Source organism: Urocampus carinirostris, chromosome 6 (genome assembly GCF_059441175.1).
Source record: "Urocampus carinirostris isolate Australia breed hairy pipefish chromosome 6, RoL_Ucar_1.0, whole genome shotgun sequence".
NCBI classification, from domain to species: domain Eukaryota; kingdom Metazoa; phylum Chordata; class Actinopteri; order Syngnathiformes; family Syngnathidae; genus Urocampus; species Urocampus carinirostris.
The window spans coordinates 533,662-557,359 of NC_142354.1; the positions used below are offsets into that span (position 1 = coordinate 533,662).

The window sequence follows — 23,698 nt, forward strand, 5'->3', positions numbered from 1 at the left end:
CGTGAAACGTGGAATGTTGGATGGACCCTCATGGTGCTGGTCAGGCAAAGCCGAACTGCCGATGGGCTGATAACTCGTTCCACGGTGAATGGACCCAGGAACCAGGGAGGCAGCTTTCAAGATACCACCCGGAGAGGAAGGTCCTTGGTGGACAGCCAAACGTTTTGGCCCACCTGGTAGACAGGAGCGCGGGTCCTCCGGCGATTGGCCCCGACAGAGTACGTGCTGGCAGCCTGGAGCAGGCCAGCACGAGCCTGTGCCCAGGGCGTTGGCAAAACGGGTCGAGTAGCCGGTGCGGGAGATCGAAACGTGGTCGAATAAAGTAAAAATTCAGGGAGCCGGAGACGATCGGGAAACCAGGGGCAGGCGAGCAGCATACAGGTGGACGGGACAGACGGGAGCCAGAGTCAAATAGTGCTTGCCTTGCATGTGCGGATGTTCGTTGACGGAGTGAATGAGAGCAGTGAGTTAAAATAGGATGGGACCCAATCAGGCAACGAGCAACAGCTGGCGCCAAACGAGTGGGCACAGGGGAGGATTATGGGTAATCGGGACAGATTTTTTTAATGTAGTAGTAGTAGTAGCAGCAATATTTTGTCTCCTCTCTATCACTTTACCATGTGGGCAAGGGATAGGACAACGTGGGCTGCCGTACTGTTGATAAACATACGTATGTGTTTGCTGTCACCAACCACTGTAATACATCATCGCACATATCTTTGGGAAGCTTAAACTCTTGTGATTCAAGACATGTTGACCATTTCAAAATGTACTGACAGAAACATTCTGATCAGTCTGAAACAAGATACCCCAAAACTAAAGCCCGCGTAACTCAGCAATTACGTCCCCTGGCGGTCTTCAAATGATTTAAATGTCCGCAAAAATGGTTTTGTTACATCCATGACAGTTAAGAGAATCCAACCGTATATTTAACCCAAAACTCACGATAATGCCAAAAGATAAAAAATATATATCTGATAAAAAATGTTCTATTTCTGTGTGTTGCAATTCATATCACTCAATGTTAGTAACACTTGCAGTAATTATTTCAATTTGGGGCAAAACTTTAGATTCTTAAGAGACCAAACTGGTCCATATTCTCCAAATGGATTAAGAGCGGCTTTAATTTTGCTCTGGGTACGTCTTTGATTGGGATTATAGGCAAATTATACCGATCTTTAAGGGGTTAAGATCAACATAATGGCACACCAAGTGTACATGCAGTTGTGAATGTACGGGCATCTGAATTTTAGTCAGTACTGTAAATTAAGTTTTGTTTTCGGAATATTTTTGGTGCACTAGTACAATGGAACCTCGGTTCTCGACCATAATCCGTTCCAGAACCCTGTTCGAAAACCGATTTGGTTGATCACGGAAAATCGTTTTTCCCATTAAAGGTAATGTAAAATCATTTTAATCCGTTCCAACACCCTGATTGTTTAGCAAGAACGTAAACATGAAGCTAACCCAGGCTGATCGTACGTTCGCGTTAGCGTAATCTTCCGTACGAAAGATTATGCTAACATGAACGTGTAAAAATAAAAAAAAAGGATTATGAATAGGATTTCTTCCAATTGTGGTGGACGGTGGGGAGAGAAAAATCATCAAAAGTTTTTCAACCTCTTCCAAAACTTGCGGCAGTTGCTTGCTTATAGCGCTAACTTCCTTAGCCACATCACTCGATTTCACAGCCTCCTTATTCTTTACTATCGTACTGATAGTAGATTTAGCCATGCTGTATTCACTAGCAAGATCGGAAATTCGTACACCTCTTTCATATTTAGCTATTATGTCTTTCTTAAAGGCAATAGTTGTACGGACTACCCTTCTTTTTTGACCTGTTGCAACTTTGCTGCTTGCACCGAACTTCTTCGGAGGCATAATTAGGGGCTAAAACACCCGTACGCCGCTCAGCATCGCACCCTAGCGTACCGGCGTTCAAACTCCGATTGTTTTAAGTTTTTTAATCATGGCACAAAGTGTTACTTTCCTGTACAAGACATGTCACTGCTGATTCCACCCAGATCACAATCTAACTCCATTAGGGCAGTGGGAATCTCGTTCATCCATGTATGCCTGATAGTTCTGTGGTTCTGGGTTCAATCAGGCTTTGGCCTTTCTGTGTGGAGTTTGCATGTTCTCTCTCTGCCTGCGTGTGTTTCCTCTGGTTTTCTCTTACATTCCAAAACATGCATTGAATGTTGATTAGCAAGCCCAAATTGTCCCTAGGTCTGATTGAGTGTGTAGAAGTTTGTGGAGTGGAAATCAATAACTGTTATTTCTTGTTTGAATTTATTTCAGGAGAAAATCATAATGATGTCTAAATATGCATTAAGCGTCATTCTGTCCCTTAAAAAATCAAAAATAACATTTGTTTTCTTTTTTGTGTATAGTGAAAAGGAAAATGCATTGGAACAAACAAGATGCTTGGCAAAGCACCGATATCCAAGCTGTCCAGAATGGGAGTCAAGATTTCATAAAGGAGCTCCGTAGGAGAACATTCCCAAGGTAAACATGATTTTGACTAGGGCTGCATGTATAACCGAAATGTAATCAACATTGCGATGTGACGTAGTGTGATTGGGGAATTGCATTACACTTGTTTTTTTTTTCAAGGATTTATAGATAGCAACCCTAACAAAGCCTACCAGAAGAAGGCGCTTTTTACTTACCGGTAAATTTAACATTTTAAGAATCCAGTAAAATTTACCTAAAACCTCAATCCAAGTATATTGGATTCTGTTTGAACCGTTCTGGGAATCTGGACGGTTTTGGTATCTTTTGAAAGGCAACAGTCGGAATTTTTGTCCCCTACTAAAATAGTAATAATAATAAATAATATAAAAATAATCATCTAAATTGGAACACATTACAAGCAAGATGAGTGTAGCATGGGCATTTTAGCTGGAAAACAACTGGGACAAATGCATGACCCAGGTCAAATATGATCATAATCTAAAAAAACTAAACATTAGTATTTCTTATATGCCTACATCGCATATAAGTGACACCCTAAAACTGCTTTAAAATAGCCACATACTATAAATTCAAAATATTAATCAAGTATTTCCTAAACATTGATGATAATTTAATTATGTAGTTAATAAAACATAATATTGTGTGCGGTCTACAACACTATTTTACTTGAATTTTTTAAGGGTAGTAATGTTTCTACATATTTGATTCAGAGATATTGTGAGCTCAATGAATTAAAACTGGGTAGCGGGGTTGGACTCTCTTCCACTCTGGAGTTGCTGGTAGTGGGCATATTAATTGCGCCACGTCACCTCCGTAGACGAGATGGTACCCTCCCTCCGAAGTGGGGGAACAAGTCCTGACTGTTGTTTGAGCTTATGCACCAAATAGCAGTTCAAAGTACCCACCCTTCTTGGAGTCCTCAGAGGGTGTGTTTGACAGCGCGTCCACTGGGGACTCCCTCGTACTTCTGGGGGACATCAGTGAGACCTGGAGGAGCGTGATTGGGAACGGCCCCTCCTGACCTAAACCCAAGTGGGATTCTGTGCCCATCATGGCTTGTTCACATCAAACACCATGTTCAGAAATAAGGGTGTCCATATGTGCACTTGGCACAAGGGCACCCTAGGCCGCAGTTCGATGATCGACTTTGTAGTTTCATCAAACCTGCTTGGACTATTCTTGCACTACAGTCACTTTCAACTGTGTTCTATATTTATTTTTATCTTGATGCCTTAACTCATCTTAGGTTAATCTTGTATTTTATCTTTTTAATATTCGGAATATTCTTTTATGTATACATGCATATAGTTTCTTAGTTTTTTTTTCATGCTGGCAATTGTGTGGGCAGCAAAGAAAGAATTTCATTGTGCAGGGAAATGTGGTTCTTTACTGTGCATATTACAATAAACATTTGAATTTGAAGCTGGTTTTGAGTGTGCTCCGATGGCCCAAGCGTGTTGTGAGGGTCTGTTGGGAACGGCTAGAAGAATCTCCTGTCAGAAAGAGTTTCAATTCACACCTCCGGCAGAACTTTGCCCACATCTCGAGGGAGGCAGGGGACAATGAGCCAGAGTGCACCATTTTCGTGCCCCCATAGGCAAGGTGGGTGATCCAAGCTTTTTACAGATGATGTGCTGCGTTTGGCTTCCTCAGGCTGTGATCTTCAGCTCTCACCTTTCAAGTTGGGGATGAGATCCAGCCCCAAGTAGAGGAGTTCAAGTATCTTGTGGTCTTGTTCAAGAGTAAGGGTAGGATCAGACGGGAGATCGACGGACTTATCGTTGCGGTGTCTGCCGTCATGCGGACCCTGTACCGGTCCGTCATGGTGAAGAGGGAGCTGAGCCAATAGGCAAAGCTCTCGATTTACCAGTCCATCTATGTTCCTACCCTGACCTATGGTCATGAACTGTGGGTCATGACCTAAAGAACACGATCTTGGATACAAGTGGCTAAAACGAGTTTCCGCTGCAGCGTGGCTGGGCTCTCCCTTAGAAATAGGGTGAGAAGCTCAGACATCCTGGAGGGACTCTGTGTAGAGGCACTGCTCCTTTGCATTGACAGGGAGTCAGTTGAGGTGGCGCCGGCATCTGATAAGGATGCCTCCTCGTCGCTTCCCTCTGGATATGTACCGGGCATGTCCCACCGGCAGGAGGCCCTGGGGACAGCCCAGGACACGCTGGAGAGACTCGGTCTCCTGGCTGGCCTGGGAACCCCTCCCATCAGATGAGCTGGAATAATTGGCTGGAGGATAAGGGGGGTCTGGACCCCGGATAAGCGGAAGATAATGGATGGATAATCACAACATGGGATGAGAAATAGCCCAAGATTTGTTTTTATTACTAAATCCACGATGAACTAAGTGTTACCCTTTTGACACAGAGTAGCACCTCAGGACTGCCTGAGAAGCCTGCAAACCCGTTCAAAATGAATTGATAGCAATTCCGATTGTAAATGATTTGAAAATGTAAGCAATCGGAATGTCATAGAGATGTTTATAATAACGGTGTGCTATAGTTGTATTTATTTTAGTGTTAGTTATAGATTTAAATATTCAATCACCAATTCTTACTTTAATTTAGATAAGAGGTAAGATCTTGGGTGCAGGGCATTGGAATGGAATGTCAATGATTAAGTTCGCCCCGGGCTTCTCTTGCACCTTTTTTTGTGTTTCAGGGGAATCTGCACTGCATGCACGCTGTTCGCTGCACTTACTTTTACTCAAGTTAATATCTAGATGACTACTTTTTACTTTTACTTAAGTCATCTTGTTCTGAAATGACCGTAATTGGACTTGAGTCACATACTTCAGCGCGGCTCTTCGGCGCTGCGCTTCGGCGTGGAAGTCATATTATTCAGATAACACTATCATAAAGAACATGCTTACCAAACTATCAGATTAACTCCAAATCAAGTTTTTATCCTCTGTGTCACGGTAGAAGATGCGCCACTTTCTCTTTCCACCTCTACGTCGCTTACATCAGATGTCATTTCTGCTTCTCACCAATACCATACCAGCTTAACAAACTTTCTTTCAGTTTTTTTCTGCATATTTCACTATTTTCATCTTGTAATCTGCAGAATACAATTGTTTTCTGTGGCTATTTATTTCCTTGAGTAACACACTTAGGCACTGCACTTCGCAGCACTTCACAGGACGTACCTTAACACTCAAGTGTACAATTGATTTGAGGGGCCGAGCCCGAAGTAAACATAAAGCTCCATACTTCAGCAGAAGCATGCACTCTGGCGCCGAAACGCACACTTAGACGCTGAAGTACGGACGGCGCCAAAGTGCAGCTTCGGGGTTACTTCGGGCCCCGTCCCTCAAATCAAGTTTATCAGTTGGGTTTTGGATAGTCATGGCTTAAATACCCGCGGACCGGGTCAGATTGGGAGGGATTTTTTTTTGTCCCGATCTCACCTCTAATCTGGATTGGTTTAGTGCATGTTAAAAGTTTAAATCGTATTAAATAAAATATTTCCGTATTATATATATATTGAAATAAATACCTTCTATGGCCGCAGGGGGTGATAGAGCACATCCTAGCTGAGTCCGAGCAGTGGACAGGTGACACCCTGGACTGCCAGCCAATCGCAGGGCACACAGAGACAGACAACCATACAACTACTCGGTCATTACTTGGGACAATTTTTACACGCCTATCTGCCTGCCACGCATGATTTGTGATGAGGGAGTAAACCAGATTTTCTGGAGCCACCCCTCCACACAGGTAGGCTAGCTGCTGGAATTGAACCCAGAACCTCAAAACTAATGCAGACATGCTAACAAGTCATCCACCCCCATTAAAATCATCATCATTTTCATTGATATTCTTACTATCAATTGTGACATTTTAAATATTGTGGTATGACTTGTTACCATATCACCCACCATTACTTGTATTTGAATCCAGAACCATTGAACTATGAGCCAGACGTGCTAACCAGTATTCCAATGTTCCTCGCCAACATTTGATATAAAGTAGACCTAGGCAATAAAATTATATCGTCAACATTTGTCACAATTTTTACTGCGACAAACAATAAAAGTTCCAAGAAAATTCGATTATTCAAACTGCAACTACCACCCGTCTACCGGGGAAAATAAGGGAGCCCCTCATCTTCAATTGCTTGGCAGTACAGTGGGACCTCGCTACCTCGCGGTTCGACGTTAGCGGATTCAGAGCTTCGCGGTCTGTAATGGTAAAAAAAAAAAAAAAAATTCTTCTTATTATTATTACTATTTTTTGAAGGAGCGTCGCTACTTTTTGCGGGAATCCCCCTTGGCCGACGACCCTAGCACGGCGCGCCGTTCTCGTTTCCCGGTGTTATGCCCAAATCCGACATCAGTACAGAATCCTCCCCCTCGCGTGAACGCGCATTCTGCTGCGCTTCCGACAAAAGCGATCGTATTCTATATAATACGCTTATTGAAACCATAAAGCGAGCTAATTAAAATAATTGGGCGATCGTGGTCTATATAATGCGTTTATTTAAACAATGAAGCGCAATCGTACAAAATGCATTTGTTAACGCGGATGAAAAAGTCATCAATGTCACGTCTCCCGCTCGGGCCGCGATGGCTCTACACGGCCCTCGATGGGGGGGGAAAGGGGTAGGGGGACCTGTGAGGGTTAGGGGGCGGTGAAGCTGAAGCCGCGTGGACCCAGCAGTGGCAGCCGTGGGCTACCAGTACATCAGTACGGCCAGAGTAAGTCGAGAGCCTTCCCGGTTTAGCATGGTGCTCGTGGCGCACGTTAAAGCTCGTGTTTGCTGACGGGATCTCAAAGACTATTATGCATTACGGCGGTGATGCGGAAGCCGCACCAAAACCGCGCGCCGGTGTTGTGCCCAAATCCGACTCCCGTACAAAATCCCCCCCCCCTCGCGTGAACGCGCATTCTGCTGCGCTTTCGACAGGCCGTCGCGGTGTCGTGCGTATCGCGCCCGAAAGTACCCGCGCTGCGGGTTAGGGGCTCGCTCGCGAAAGATAAGGATAAGCGGTGCAGATAATGAGATGAAATGAGATTTTTTTTTTCTTCTTTTTGAAGGGGCGTCGCTACTTCGCAGATTTTCACTTTTTGCGGCTGGCTTTGCTCCCCATTAAACGGATCTAAAAAATAATAATTTTGAAAAAAAAAAAAAAAAAATTATGAAGGTGCGCCGCTACTTCGCGGATTTTCACTTATTGCGGGTGGTTTTGGTCCCCATTAATTTAAGGTCTTACTGTATTTTGGCTACTTAGAGTCTAATAAAAAAACAAAAAAAACAGAGCTGCGATATACACTGCAAACTTTGCCAACCGAGATGGGCAACACAACAAACTTATTCCACCATTAAAAACAGTGTTGCCCGCTAGAAGGTCAAGGAAAAACACAATTTTGCCCCAAACGAGTCGCTACCTTCAACAAGCACTGGGCCCAACAAACACTGGGCCAGCTGAAAACATTTTTTCCAAGAGTGAGCCAGCTAGCAAGGATCTATCTGTCTATCCATTCATCCAGCTACCTCTCTGAGAATATATAGTTTTTGTTAATGTTACTCATATTTCTTAAATGCTGTGTCATAGTTTGTCACCATGCTTCTTTGTTCTGACATTATCTATCTACCTTGGTTATATCCCTCAAGAGGGGTGACTGACTGCAAGACAAACACATACAATAACAAAGAAAATAAAAGGGAAAAAAAATAGCAAAAAACACACACAAAATCTTTTGACTATGTCCAACCCAATTGCCCACACCCAAACAAGTTAGGCACCTCGGCACCTAAGTTGGTCATGCTTTCGTCCTTCCAGATGAAATGGGACAACAGAGAGCGGCCATGTCACTCGGGTCAGGGTGACACAACACACTCTTTTGTTCAACAGCAGGGCCCGACAGCTTTCACTGGTTTACCCCTGCCGCATCATACGGGTGCCCAGCCCATCCTTAAGAAAGCGTCCACAATCCCACTATCCTTTCACAACACCTCTCCAATCCTTTCTATCACCAACAAGAGCTCTAGCTTCCATTATATTTAGACCTCTTTCCTGCAGTACACTCATAACACCATCCATCCACGTCAATCGCGGCTTTCCTCTTGGTCTCCTTCCATTGACTTCTGCTCTGTAGATCCTCTTCAACATTCACTCCTCATCCATGTGTCCAAACCAACCGAGTACTCTCTTATAAACACGCTTGCTCAGTTCCACGACTACTCTAGTTCTGTTTCTCACAATTTCATTTCTCAATCTATCCAATCTTGTCACTCCTGACATAGTCCTCAAACACTTCATCTCAAAAACATTCAATTTCCGTCTTAAATCTGCGTTCAGGCTCCAAGTCTCTGCACCATACAACACAGTTGGCCCAATCACACTCTCATACAGTCCCTTCTTAACATCCATACTCATACCATTGTTGTTCATCACTCTCCCCAGAGCACCCAAAACCTTGCTTCCTTGATTCACTCAATACCTCGCACTCCATTCCACTAACTGCAGCCACATCACAACCCAAGTACCTAAAGCTTTCAACTTCTTCCTGCACATGTCCATGCAACCTTATTTCTAACGTCATGCCCACTCCATCACGTGAACTCTTCCCAACATTGACGCGTAACTTACGCCTATCACATACTCTTCCAACTTCTGTTACCAACCTTCTCAATGTTTCCTCAGAATCAGCCACATGCGCTGTGTCACCTGCGAACAACAACTGATTTACCTGCCACACTGTTCCACTTTTGTCCATCATCTCTACACCTCTGCCAAATACTCTTGCATTCGCCTCTCTTACCACACCATCCATGTACACATTAAACAGCCATGGTGACATCACACACCCCTGTCTCACACCAGTCAACACAGGCAACCACTTACATGTCTCACTCCCTACTCTTACACATGCTCTGCTGTTCATATAAAAACTCTTGCTTCCAACAACTTTCCACACATTCCATACATCACCATCACTTGCCACAACGCCTCTCTATCAACTCTGTCATAAGCCTTTTCCAAGTCCATGTAAGCCAAATAAACATCCTTACCTTTTGCAAAATATTTCTCGCACACCTGTCGTACTGCAAACACCTGATCCACACATCCTCTTCCTTTCCTGAAACCACTTTGCTCCTCCATCACCACCTCATTCGTTCTTTCTCTCACTCTCTTAATCAAGACTCTTCCATACAGCTTACCCGTTTTTATTACTAAATCCACGATGATTTAAAAAGTGTCACACCACCAAAACCCGGAAGCGATGCCTCTCGAATTGTTACATTCATACTTATTACCTTTACCCTTATACAATGGCACCGCACATGCACTAAACCAATCAACAGGAACCACACCACTTAAAAAGCATACATTCAGCAAGCGTACTAACCAGTCAATCATAGCTGTGCCACCTTTTTCAGGCATTCAGCAGTACAACCATCCAACCCAGGTGCCTTCCCCCCTTTCATTTCTTTCACTGCCTCTTGCACCTCCAATGTTTCCACAAGCTTCACATTTAAATCACCCAACACAGGCATTCTCTCCATACCATCGATCGCCTCGACTCTCACTTCTCTCCCATCGTCCTGACTGCACTGCCGCTAACCAGCAATCTACCCTCCTTACTCCTCACTTTCTCTTCCTTTCCAGACTCACTGTTTCTTACTCTTTTCACTTCTTTCCAGAACACTTTTCTCCTTTCCTCAAAGTTCACTCCTATCTTTCGACACCATTCATCATTTGCTTTCTTTCCTTCTGACATTAAGGATTCATTAAAGCAGCTTTGGAGTTTGTCAATTTTCACTCAGGGGCAAACATTAGAATTAAAATGCGGAAGGGGAAAAAAAGACGTGATAATTATTGCTATCATTATCAACTGATGTTTTTTTTTCATATAGCCAATGCTCAACTAAATAAACAAATTCTATTTGCTTATTAGATGGTTTATATCGCCCAATCAATTAAAGTCGTTAACATTATAAATTTTAAACAGGAATAATAGACTTTTGTACTGATAAAATTCCATATCCAATTGAGTAAGGTAATGTATTGCAGTGTAATTTTAACTAATTCAAAAAATGCTCATTAAGGTTTACCTTTGGAGATGTAAAGGACCGTATAAAGTGAAAAATTATTTATGTTTTTGGAGTTTTGAAATATAATTGAGAATGAGTTGAATATTTAAACTTTGGGATTTTAGGAATAAGCCCAAAACTGAATAATTAAGAGCTTTTTGTGTGCATGTATCTTTGTGCTTGTGTTTGTCTTACCTAGTGCTGAGGATATTATAGTTAAACTAAGTGGACAACAACTCACAATGGATTACCTGGAGGAGAACGGCTTTGATGAACCCATCTTTGTTCAGAAAAAGGATGGCTTGGACATGTCTATGCCATCTCCCACCTTCTACATAAGTGACGTGGAAAACTATGTGGGTAAGAATACAATTGACTTGAATCATTTCTCACAGTTAGGACCAAAGCTTAGCATTTCAGATATTTATGACAGGTTGTTCAATCCATAAATAGGCACGAGTTTGTTTTTTTATATCTGTGTTTTTGCATATCTATCAATCATAAAGGTTTCAGATCCATCCATCTATTATCCGGTTATCTTCAGTAGGGTTGCGGGGTGCTTGAGCCCATCACGGATGCCTTCGGGCAGGTGACCCTAGTCGCAGGGCATACAGAGACAGAACAACTCACTTGCTCATTCACACCTAGGTGAAATTTGGACCGGCCCATTAAACTGACATGCATGTTTTTGGAATGTGGGAAGCAATCAGAGTGCCCAGTGGAAACCCACGCAAGCACGGGGAGAACATTCAAACTCCGCACAGGAAGGCTGGTAGCTAGATTTGAACCCATGACCACAGATCTGTGCCACGAGCGCACAAACCACTCAGTCGCCTAAGTTTCAGATCATCAAATACATTTTAATATCACACGGAGACAAACCAAGGAAATTCAAAATGCAGTTTTGAAATGTTGATTCAGTTTATTAGGCACAAAAAATATCCAAATTTATCCGGCCCTATGTGAAAAAGTTATTGCCCCCTGAACCTAATAGCGAGTTAGTCCACCTTTGGCAGCATTAAATTGAACGTTTACAATACTGGTAATGAGTTTTTCACAACGCTGTGGAGGAATTTCGGACCACTCTTCTTTGCAGAATCAGTGTCTGAAATAACGTCTGCCTGGACGCCCGGGGCCTGCCTCTTTTACGTCGGGCGTAAAGATCTCTACAAAACATCTCCGCCGGGGTGGCCGACAACTTTTTCAAGAAAAAAAGCAAACAAAAAAAAAAAACACAAAATATTTTTTTTCAAATCAAATTTTTGCTTTATTCCGATTTCGAAATCTTTGTTCGGTTTGGAAATTTCTGAATTTTTGTTCGTTTGTCCATTTGCATACTCGGCAGCTAATCGGAAGCCTGCATTGAATCACTTTGTGCTTCCGGACTTTCCCGAGCATTATAAGGTCGTTCATTTGCACATCATTTTCCAAAGTAGACGCACAGAGAACACAAGAAAAATTGATAAGTGGTTCGGAATCAAGCCAAAACCTCAGCCCCAGAAGAAAGATGCAAAAGAAGCTAACAAAATTGATGACGCTACAAAACGTAAACGTACATTAAAAGCATCATGGAAAGATGAGTTTACGTGGATTGTAGCAGACGACGCAACGCAAAATTGCATGAATGAAGATGAGTAAATACAGGTTCATACTGATGGCAGATGGAAAACAGCGATGTCATATATGGTAAATTTCGGACTATAGAGCGCACCTGATTATAAGCCGCACCCACCACATTTCGGGAGGAAAACCGATTTTGTACATACACAAGCCGCACCTGTATATTAGCCGAATGCGCCCACATTTAAAAAACGCAATACAAACACGAAATTAACCCATACCCGATACAGTCCAAAAAACACAGCCGGCAATATGAACGGAAAATGATACCGGTACTTAAAATTTAATGCAGATCTGCAGAGTCCGGGTGACCGTTGAAAGTAATCCAAGGAAAAAAAGTGTATATTTCCAAAGGTCAGGGTGGGAAAAATATATATCCACTATTGTCAGCCGCGTCCACATACATGTCTCACCTTTACTCCACTTCCCGTCAGCCCATGTTTGCCCCGCCCCTTCTTTCTCATTTGCTCGTACAAAACATATCACAATAAGTTTCTAAAATAAATACATTACAAAAATATACACTTGCAAATACATATTATACATGGTTACACATATTTACAAAAAAAGTCGGTACACCGAGAGAGTTTTCAAAGCTTTAATAATATTATAACTTTCATCCCAAACCGTGCCTGTAAGGGGTAGCAAAAGCCTACTAGCAACACGCTCGCAACACAGTAATCAGCTCTGTTAAGAAAACATGCCGTACCTATAGTAAGCACGGTATACTGTCCTCATCTTCCTCCTTATAACTGACGTCAATAAAGTCGTCTTCCTTCAGTATGGGAAAGAGACTTTGTCATACAGACGTCGTTCCACACTCCCTTATTCAAAACACGCTAGCATCACGCTCGCAAAGTAAACTTTTTGTGCGGTAGCTGTTTTCTTCTATGTCGGACTGCTCGATTGCGTTCAGCTTCAAAGTTGCATCATGTGCCTTTCTTTTACAATTTGCATGATGAGGATATGTCTACGCTAAATTAATTTGTGCACAAACTAAGAAGTTGCAGTCTAAATCTTACCTTTTGTACTCGAGCGCTGCTGGCGGCCGTTAGAAAAATTACATAAATTGGCCGCATCACTGAATAAGCCGCAAGGTTGAAAGTTTGGGAAAATAGTAGCGGCTCATAGTCCGGAATTTACGGTACATGCAATGATGTCAAAAGTAGATTGATAATAAACTTAATTTTAAAGTGTTGTTCTGTTATGTATTCTGATCCTTAATACAATGGGGTTTTTTTTTTGCGATTAGTCATCTTATTGTGTTTCAAGTTGTGAAAAGTGGGGCAGGCAACTTTATGGCTGGGCAGGCAACTTTTCAGAGTTGTCTGCTCTGGTGTCCGGTAACTTTTTCCTATGAGTTTCAGACACTGGCAAAATTGTTTAAAATCTGCATTATTGTAATGTTTTCTATAGCAAGAACTTCCCGTTTAAGGTCACAGCACAGCATCTCAATTGGAAATCCGGACTTCATTTTGTTTGTTTTTTGAGCAATTCAGGGGTGAACTAGTTAGTTGCCGGACATTCTCCTTTAGGGTCTTCTGGAAAGAAAATCAGTATTTATTATTCCGTCAACCTGGTCCTGAGGCAGCAAGGCAGCCCAAGACCATCATACTGCCACCACCATGCTTTAACGTTGGCATCATGTTCTTTTTATCAAATGCTAGCCATTTTCATGCCAGATTTAACGGGCTGCACACTTGCCCAACAAATCAATTTTTGACTCATCAGTCCACAGAAGGTTTCTCTAAAAGTCTTGAGGATAATTTGGCAAATTTGAGATCACTTTTTGTTCTTTTGTGACAGCAATTGTTTTTGTCTTGGAACTCTTCCATGGATGACATTTTTGGCCAGTGTCTTTCTTATACAGTAATCCCTCAGTTATCGCGGTTAATCGGGACCAAAACCCCTCCGCGAAAAGTGAAAATCCGTGAAGTAGCGACGCCCCTTCAAAAATAAAAAAATAAAAATATATATATATATGTATATATACATATATATATATATTTTGGGGGGGGAAATTATTTTATTTTATTATTGTTTTTAGACCCGGTTAATGGGGACCAAAACCACCCGCGAAAAGTGAAAATCTGCGAAGTAGCGACGCCCGTTCAAAGATGTTTAAAAAAAATAAATTTATTTATTTATTTTCCTAATCATTTTATTTTATTATTATTTTTTTAGACCTGCGAAGCTCTGAATCTACGAACGTGGAACCACGTTTTTTTAGACCCGCGAAGCTCTGAACCCGCGAACGTGGAACCGCGAAGTAGAGAGGTCCCACTGTAGTGTAGTCATGAACACTGACCTAACTGAGGCCAGCAAGGCCTACAGTTCCTTGAATGTTTTTCAAGTTTTTTGTCTCCTCAGTTTTGCATCCTCCGAGTAATCTTTGATGGTCGACCACTCCTGGGAATGCCACTTTTCCCAGTCTTCTCCATTTGTGGATTTTGGTCCGGTCTGTGGTTCGCTAGAGCCATACTGCCTTGGAAATGGCTTTGCGACCTTTTCCTGACTGATAGATAGATCGCTTTTTTTCTAATTTCTTCTAGTCAAGTCAAGTCAAGTCAAATTTATTTATATAGCCCTTAATCACAAAAATGTCTCAAAGGACTGCACAGGATTACAGTTACAAAATTACACAATTACCTGATCTTAAACCAGCATGCGGGCAAGGAAATTCTCAAAAACCTCAGTGTGAGGAGAAGAGAAACCTTGAGAAAGGACCTCACATGTGGTAATCCCCCTTCCAGGATTGACCAGGGTGAATTACAATTAGCATTACTGTACACATAATAGTAAACATAAGGTAAGATGTTGAAAATGTCCGGAAAGTGCATGACATCAACGACGCCCCCAGCCTGCAAACCAGTCCAGAAAGTCTATGACGGCCACGACGCTGCCTCCCGTCTCTGCCAGCTGGTAAATGCAGGGGTTGACATGCTGCAGGTCAGATGCCGGTCCGCTGACCCATCCCAAATCATCCTTCTCCTTCGTATCAGGCAGGCAGGCGTCGGAAAAAGACAGGACAAAACAGAATATGAGGTGGGCATCAATCATACGCTTTGGAATAGAAGTGTGTCTTAAGCCTAGATTTAAAAACTTCCGTTGAGGTGGCAGATCTTATCTCCAGAGGCAGGGCGCAGACTTCTTGGCTCTCGGAGTCACAAGTAGACCGGCATTTTCCGAGCGCAGACTCCGTGCAGGAACATAGGGGGAAATCAAATCGGAGAGATAAGAGGGTGCAAGCCCATGCAAACATTTATATGTTAATAAGAGAACCTTAAAGTCACATCTTAAGTGGACTGGGAGCCAGTGCAAGATGGCCAATACAGGAGTAATATGCTCAAACTTTTTGGTCTTAGTCAAAAGTCTAGCTGCCGCATTCTGAACCAGCTGCAAACTTTTAATGCTAGACATCGGGAGACCAGAAAGCAATACATTACAGTAATCAAGCCGAGAGGTAATAAACGCATGAATTAAAATCTCTGCATCTGATTGGGACAGCATCGAACGAATCTTCGCAATATTACGGAGGTGGTAGAAAGCTATTCTAGTAATATTTTTCACGTGTAACTGAAACGACAGATTAGGATCAAATATAACACCTAGATTTTTGACCAAGTCACTATGGGTGATATTACATTTGTCTAGATTCAGGGTAGTGTTTAAAAACAACTGACGACAGTGAGCTGGACCAATAATCAACATTTCAGTTTTGTCTGGGTTAAGGCGTAAAAAATTATTTGACATCCATCCTTGAATCTCAGTAAGGCAAGCCTCCAGATTTCTAAAACTTAAATGTCCAGTTTTTTCCAGTGGCACATACTGTACAGTTGAGTGTCATCTGCATAGCAATGGAAACTAATATTATACTTGCGGATAATGTCACCAAGCGGGATCATATAAATACTAAAAAGAAGGGGGCCAAGTACAGAGCCTTGAGGAACACCACAAGGGACATTAGATTGTTTAGAGGTCAGATTGCCATAGTTAACACATTGCATCCTGTCTCCTCTGGACTTTTTGGGGGATTGTGGCACGTCAAATGTGTTCTTGAGATTTTTTAGCCTACTTCACTTTGTCCAACATATTCATTTGAAGTGATTTCTTTATTCAACACAAGGGGTGCCAATCAATTTTCTGTGTGGCCTGAGGAATTGAACTCAGCTCTCCAAAAACTGTTGTTAGTCACAGTTATTTTTATGATTTTACAAAGTGGGGTGAAGGGGATGAGGGTGGCAATATTCTGCCCGCATAAGAAAATATCCAGCGCTTAAAATCAGGGATCCAAATTGCAAATTCAGTATCGAATTCAGACAAACTTACAGTGCTGGTCAAAGCAACCGGGGTTCTCTTGGTGGTGTGTTTTAAATGCAGTACTTCGAATGCAATGTTGAAGTTGCATGCAGTTGAGTAAAGTCAGCAAAATTTTTCTCGAATCTGCTTTCTAGGCTCAGCTAAATAAAAGTAGCTGGCTCTATTGGCTCCCAAAGGGCTCTTCAGACTGTTTTTGTTGCTCTAATCCATATGTTAGTATGTACTATTACAATCTTTATGTAACATTATTACACAAATTGACTCTGGGGGGAGGATGGGGGTACAGGTGGGCTTGAAGCGCAAAAAGGGAAAAAAAAACAAATGAAAAAGAAGTAAAAAGCTAAGAAAAAAAACTAAACAAAAGGAGAATAAAAGGGATAAAAGAGAAAATGACAAATGCAGGAAAATATAGAAAAGAGGAAAAAGCAAAGAAAAGAAATAAAACGCTTGGGAAAAAAGAAAGAAACAAATAAAAGAAAAAAGAAAATGGTGAACAAAGGGGAAAAAATGGAAGAAAAAAAAGTTTTTAAAAAAGCTAGAAAAAAATAGACAAAAGGAAGAAAGGGAAAAAAGAAAAATCTTAAAAGCAGGTAAGAAGAAGAAATAGTCCAGAAAAAAGAGAGAGAAAATACAGGCTATTACTTTTTCACATAGGGCCAGATAGGTTTAGATTTTTTTGGGGGGGTGCCTTGAATGGACAAAGAGTTGGAGGATTACTTTTTCACATAGGGCTAGATAGGTTTAGACTTTTTGTGCCTTAATGAACAGAATCAAACTTTCAAAACTGCATTTAGTATTTCCTTGGGTTGTCTCTGTGAGATTAAAAACGGTCTGATGATCTAAAAGGTTTGTGAGTGATGAATATGCAAATACCACAGAAATCAGGAGGGGAACTAATACTTTTTGACAGTAATGTGGAAACAGCCCGATTTGTCCCACAGTATACTAATAAAAAACAAGGTGCGAGGAGCCCTGACGTCGGAGGGAGAGTTTGTTTATTGTAACAGGAATCTCAAAATATCTCACCGCCCTAAGAGGCAGGTGGCTTTTTATATCCTCAATACAACATCAGTGGTAGTTTTCTGCCCTTTCCCTGCACGTGCACACGCCACGTGCACATGTGCCACGTACTGATTGTTTTGTAACTTTTTATATAATTTTCAAGAACTATTTTTTCTGCTTCCAAGAAATGTCCTGGGTCAGTTTGACATGGCCTGCTCCCTGCCAAGATTTCTTGGCAGGACGAACGCCAGTCTTTCGTCCAAGGCGATCCACAACAATCCCCCCTTTGGAAATTTATCTCCCACACTGAACGGAAATTAAAATCCAAAAATTAATACAGAGTAGTGGTAAAGTACATTAAATCAAAGCAATGTTCTTGTTTGCCCGCGTCCCTGCGTCCTAGACGCATCATTTTTGCTGAGGACGCATAGTGTCAAATCAACGTGCGTCCCCGGGACGCAACTTTTTTGACAAAAAAAATTGTCATTTTTACCCGATTACTTTTTTTAACAAAGATTTACCGCACTTCAAACTTTTTGTTAGGCAGATCCGCCATTGTTGTTTTGGTCTTGGGGTTCGAGTTTTCGTCTGCACGCCGACCTCGGCGCTTCGACATCACGTCATTGTTGTGGTGGGTGTCGTCGAGGGAAGGTGAAAATCAACACAAAATTGGTAATTTCTTCAGTGTCAGTAATAAGCCGAAACATAATGCAGAAAATGATAACAACGGCAATAATTCCGGCACAAAAAAACGGTGGAGAAATTCAAACCTGTCAACCTGTACGTTTTTGCCGTACAAAGTACATTTATTATGCATTTTAAAACGTGTACGACCCACAAGAAAATCCGTACGGAAAAACGCAAATTTGTCAATTATGGGTTCCGTCCAGTATACACCGACTATCACGAAACGGCAAATCAATCATGTCAAACCAGTTCGAGTTGTGTAGTGAATGGAAGTCCGTCTTTTTTTTAGAGAACCGGCTTTTTTGGCTCAACTCATTAAAGAGAGCTGGCTCTCAAACGGCTCACTTGCTTTGATGATTGATATTATGAATTATGTTGTATAAGGAAATTAAGAAAAAAAGGAAGTAGAAAAGTAGAAAATGAAAAAAAAGACAGGTTTGTGGTTATCCCTTTAATCGGTATATTACCAACAATAATTTGATGCAGAAAATGAATTAATAATTTTAATAAGAAAATGTATTATTCTACTTAATTATATTTGCATGTATTTTTTCCTTCTACGGTGAACGTCCAAGCTACTTGATTTTTGAACCTTTTTTATAATAAACCTCATTCATGTCGAGCAACTCAGTATCTCACACCAAAATGTTAAATAACAATATATATGATATATGAAACACATGTACAATATAACATAACATGTTAGATTACATAAATAAACACATTTGAAGAAAATATGGTGTAAGATCATTTTGTAAGGGAAAATACAACATTTTGTATGGGCATGGAGCCGTGGAGGTTGACAGGTATGGAAATTCTTTGAAAGATCGCGGAGGCAAGGAAAACACGTGTGTTCAAGCGAACGATTCGACGAAAGAAAAGAAACAAAAGAATACTCATAGCAAGAAAAGGACTTTTATGCCAAAATGGACTAAATTATATTCCTGGTTACGCTATGAGGAGGATGATAATGGATTGGACCTTGAGAAGGCATTACAACTGTGGCGGGACAGCAGACCACGAAGAATATATGAACTGAAAGATCTGAAGAGATAACTGCTTTGTATTACCAATTAACAGATGATTACAACTGAATGAAAATATGGATTAATATAATTATTTCAGCAATATTATTTTGTATAATGTACAATATTGTTGTGAACTGAAAAATCTTGAAGTGATAACTGATTTGTATTACCAATAAACCGTGATGATTAAAATTGAATGAATATATAGATTTTTATTATATATTTGTCACCGATTTAAAATTTCAACCTCGATAACACTAAATTTTGGGGACCCAAAGATCTCTGTTGGGACCCATACATTTTTGAGCATGCGAGTCCGCGGGACCCATCACTTTTCAGAGGTAAAATGAACCCTGTCATAGCTACTAATACACGGACAGAATGACCCGAATTGTAACATTAAAACCAGCGCGTCAGCCTGCTGTAATTAATTTAACTTTTGTTGTTAACATTTTGTTTACAAAAATCTTGGGCACTCTAAACATTTGACTTAAACATTTCAACCCATGCACTAGTCCCCCTCTGCGTTCATTGTTATCCGTACATATTGGATTATAGTCGTTGATACATATCAATATGAGTGCATGATTGAATATGATTTCAGTATACATATTGGCCTTAGGCCTGTCCCCCCGTGAACATTTTGAAGACCATGCTTCTCCGTATTAGTCATCGGGTGTCGTGAAGTCAGATGTCGGAGTGAGAGACCATTCCAGCAGGCATCACGCTCAGCTTCCATGCAGCCCAAAACCCAGAAGCGACAATGCATCCTGACCATCTCAATCAGCAGCTTACTCCACGGCAGTGTGACATACCAACAAGAGAATCACAATTAGAAACCAATATAGTTGTAGCAATTATTCCTCGCGCTATAGTGTATTACGTGTCTAACGAAAGTACTATTAGATATTGCATTTAGTCCAGATCATCATATGTGTCTCTTTCCGCTGATGCTCCATCACCTAGTGTAGGTTTTCCTGATTGTTGACGCTGCCAGGAAAAATTCATGGTGATGCATTCAGTTGAGCCATCTGTTCTTCCTCGCTAAGAAATAAGCTTGGATATTCAATCACTAACTGTGCTAATTGAGCTTCTGCCACCTTATTACCAGCCAATACTGTCATCTGTTCTCCAAAAGTCTTAAGCATTCCTCTTTTTAGAATAGGTATCATACAAAAACACAACAAACACATTACTATTACGACTGTCAATACATTCATCCCCCTTTTGCCAATTGACCACCCCAATATCCAATTGTAGACGTGAACCAATCAAAGGAGATACTGTTCTTCTCAGTATTTACTGTCACCTCATTGCTTAACTCACGAATCTTTGACATCGCTTTTGTGAAGCTCCCTGATTCGGCTGTATTTAAAGGTATATAAGTACAGCATTCATTTTACTCATGATGAGGTTTTTGAGTTTTTCCTTGCCCTCATGTTGTTTCCAGATCAGGGGATGGTGTAATAATAGTCTGTGCAATAACCTGTGCAGCCCTTTGAGACTCTTTGTGATTAAGGGCTATACAAATAAAAATGACTTGACTTGACACTCCTCTTTTATCATATGGCACACGCCTCCTTTACTGGCCAAGAGAAATTCGAGGGCCTGACGATTCTGCCAGGCCATCCTAGATGTTTCATGTAATTGTTCTCCTATTGCACTAAAGGCCTCGTTAGTGTAATTAATAAAACGTTGTTGGTTGTAATAAATATAGTTAATCCATTCTGAGTTCTTATTTGGAGTTATCCAGATAAGTATTTATTCCAATCCAGACTTAACTTCATCCCTAGCTTTAAATTAATCTGGAATTCTTCTCGGTTTCCCGATGGCATCTAGATATACTCGTCCATCCGGAACAAATGCTCTCTTAACTCTGGCGTCTCCGGGAGTTCTTAGTACCTCATAAACCCCCTTATACATTGTATGGACAGGTACTTTCATTCTCACAAGTGTACACAGTCCTATCCAATTTTGTCGGAGCGTGTTCCTTAAACTGCACCCCCACACATCCAGTAACTGTCTGCTATTGTGACTGATTGATCCTTGAAATAATGTATATCCGGAATTGTCATTGTTATGTTTTCGCACGACTGATCATGCACACCTGGATTTTCAAACCATATTGTTTTGTCTGGAAATATAGGTTCCATATTTGCGTACGGAAACCAGGATAACACCCAAGTTGTCTTACACTTTACTGTCGTGTTTCCTACCTCGCGTCCAATTAGTCCACTCAACTTATACCCACCATTCGCATATTCTTTGTTTGTTTGTCCTATATTTCCCAGTAGACCATACTGCACGATGAGTTATAATACATCTGTTGTTGGCTTGTATGCCTCTGGAAGCTGTATTTTGATGACAGGTTCCCAGGTTTTCATGATTTCATTTACGGGCTCTTGTAGATTTCCCAGCCAATAAACCTTTGTGCATTTGCTTTTTTGTAACAGTTGATTTTTGAGTCCAATTCTGTCCAGATACACCCTGTCGGGAGTGCACCACAGTTTAACTCCAAGTTTACACAAAGCGTCTCTTCCCAGCAAATTTACTGGTGTTTCATCTGACACAAGAATGGGTATCATAATTTCACCCTCTTGAGTTGAGATTTTCACTAGGTCTGTCATTGGAATGGTTTGTTTCGATCCCGAGAATCCTATTGTTTTTATGTATTTGCCGGACATGGGGAGGTTCGAGGCATACTCTGAACTTATGCAGGTATATGTAGCTCCGGTGTCAACTAGCATTGGGATTTTGTTGCCTTCAACTTTGACTTGGATTATTGGTTCCCTGCCAGTTTTCCCTGCATGAATTGTGAATTGGGCCTCTCCTATAGGATTCTCTGGGCCCCCCTTGTGCCAATATCTTGGACCTGCACCTGACGATCCTCCACCTTGCCTTGACAGGCCCCCATTTGGTTCTCTCCAACCCCCTAGACCGGTTGCTGAACAGTTTCGCGCAAAGTGACCAGGTCCACGACATTTCCAGCATACAATCGCTTAGCCTGTGGGTGCTTGTCTGTTCTGTCTTGGGACACCTCGACCCCAGGCAGGCATTATGCCCTGCACTGCTCTGTAGGGTCGCCGGCCGAATGGCTGTTGCTGATAAACATTAACAACCGAAAGCGGTTGCTGGGTTGATGGAGCAATAGGCGGAGCTGTCATGCTTATTTGGAAGGGATGATCCAATACAGGTGCTTGAGTTTTCAATTTAATTTTATTTTGAAGGTCAGAGAGCTGCATTTGAGTGAGTTTCCGTTGTTCGGCTCTTTCTAAATCCTGCTGCCTTTGTTGATCATTCCTGAATTTTTCAATGGCGTGGACAACATGGTTGCGGAACTCCCTGTATGGCATTAAGGTTAACCCTACGACATCTTCCAGCTTACTCTGAACTTGTATTGGCAGGGCTCCGATGACTGCATTGCGGAACAGAGTCGAAAGTGTAGGGCTGTTCTCCACTTCTCCCTGTTTCCTGCTTCCATCGTTTGAGCTGCCTTTGGATGTATGAAGCTGAATTCTCAGTTTCGCCGAGAGTTTCACCTTTTAATTCCTTTGGATCGATTTAGGCAGGGTATTCATCCTGTAGTGCTCTCCACACTACTGCTCGGTAGGCGTTAAATTCGGTCCCATCCGCCATTACATTGACCATCCATCCATTGTTGCTGTGACGCAAAAGGTTCTCCATCGTTGAAGCACCTACACATTGCGCTGATACTAACTTGATATCGCCGATGGCTAGCAGCTTACCAATAGTCTCTTCCTCAAACCGTTGAATCCACTTCCCAGCACCTTAATGTATGTCTGGCAATCGGGAGATCAGTCCAGCAAGGTCGAGTGTCTGCCAGGGGATATATTGACCTTTATTTCCCTTGATTAGAATGGGAAACTGACCAGGGTCTGTATATCTCTCCGGCGGCCGGATATTTGGCCTATATCTTAGGTCAGGGGTGTCAAACTCATTTTAACTCAGGGGCCACACGATAGAACAAACATTCTGTCGGGGGCCGGACTAGTAGATTAAAGAGAAAGAAAAAGAGTGATAAAGAAATAAGAAAAAGAGGGAGGGAAGAGGAGAGAGGGCGGGACAAAGAAAGAAAAAGAGAGAGAGGGAGAGAGCGCGCAAAACAAATTATAAAAAGTCGTGAGGGAGGGGGGAAAGGAAGGGAGAGAAAGAAAGAAATCCAAAGAGAAATAGAAAGAAGGAGAGAAAAGAGAAAAGAAAGCGCGAAGGGTATGAAGAGAGAAAAAGAAAAGAGAGAAAAGGAAAAAAGGAAGTTACAGCAAAAGAGGTTAAAAGAGAGAGAAAGAGACAAAGAGAAACAAAGGAAGAGAAAAAGAGAGACACAGGGAGTGAAAGAGACACAGACAGAGTGGGAGAAAAGGGGTGGAAAAGAAAGCGAGAGAGAGAGAGAGAGAGAGAGAGAAATACAAGTACAGTGTCTTTGTGAAAGGCAACATCAAGTTGACATATTTCAACCTGCAGCTTGTTTTTCTCTTGCGCTTCTCTGAGTG

General features: G+C 41.7%; 1 protein-coding gene across 4 annotated transcripts in view; it reads left to right on the forward strand.

Moving 5' to 3' along the window:
- The window catches only part of phf2 (PHD finger protein 2), a 104,947-nt gene that overhangs the window by 6,708 nt on the left and 74,541 nt on the right, over positions 1-23,698 (forward strand). For all 4 annotated transcript variants that reach the window (XR_015850650.1, XM_088337373.1, XM_088337370.1 and 1 more), the window contains exons 3-4: positions 2,394-2,508; positions 10,730-10,890. Coding sequence is in view for 3 of the 4 variants with exons in the window: in XM_088337373.1 (XP_088193499.1) it covers positions 2,394-2,508; positions 10,730-10,890 (276 nt within the window). In the remaining variant the exon portion in view is untranslated. The remainder of the gene's footprint in view (positions 1-2,393; positions 2,509-10,729; positions 10,891-23,698) is intronic.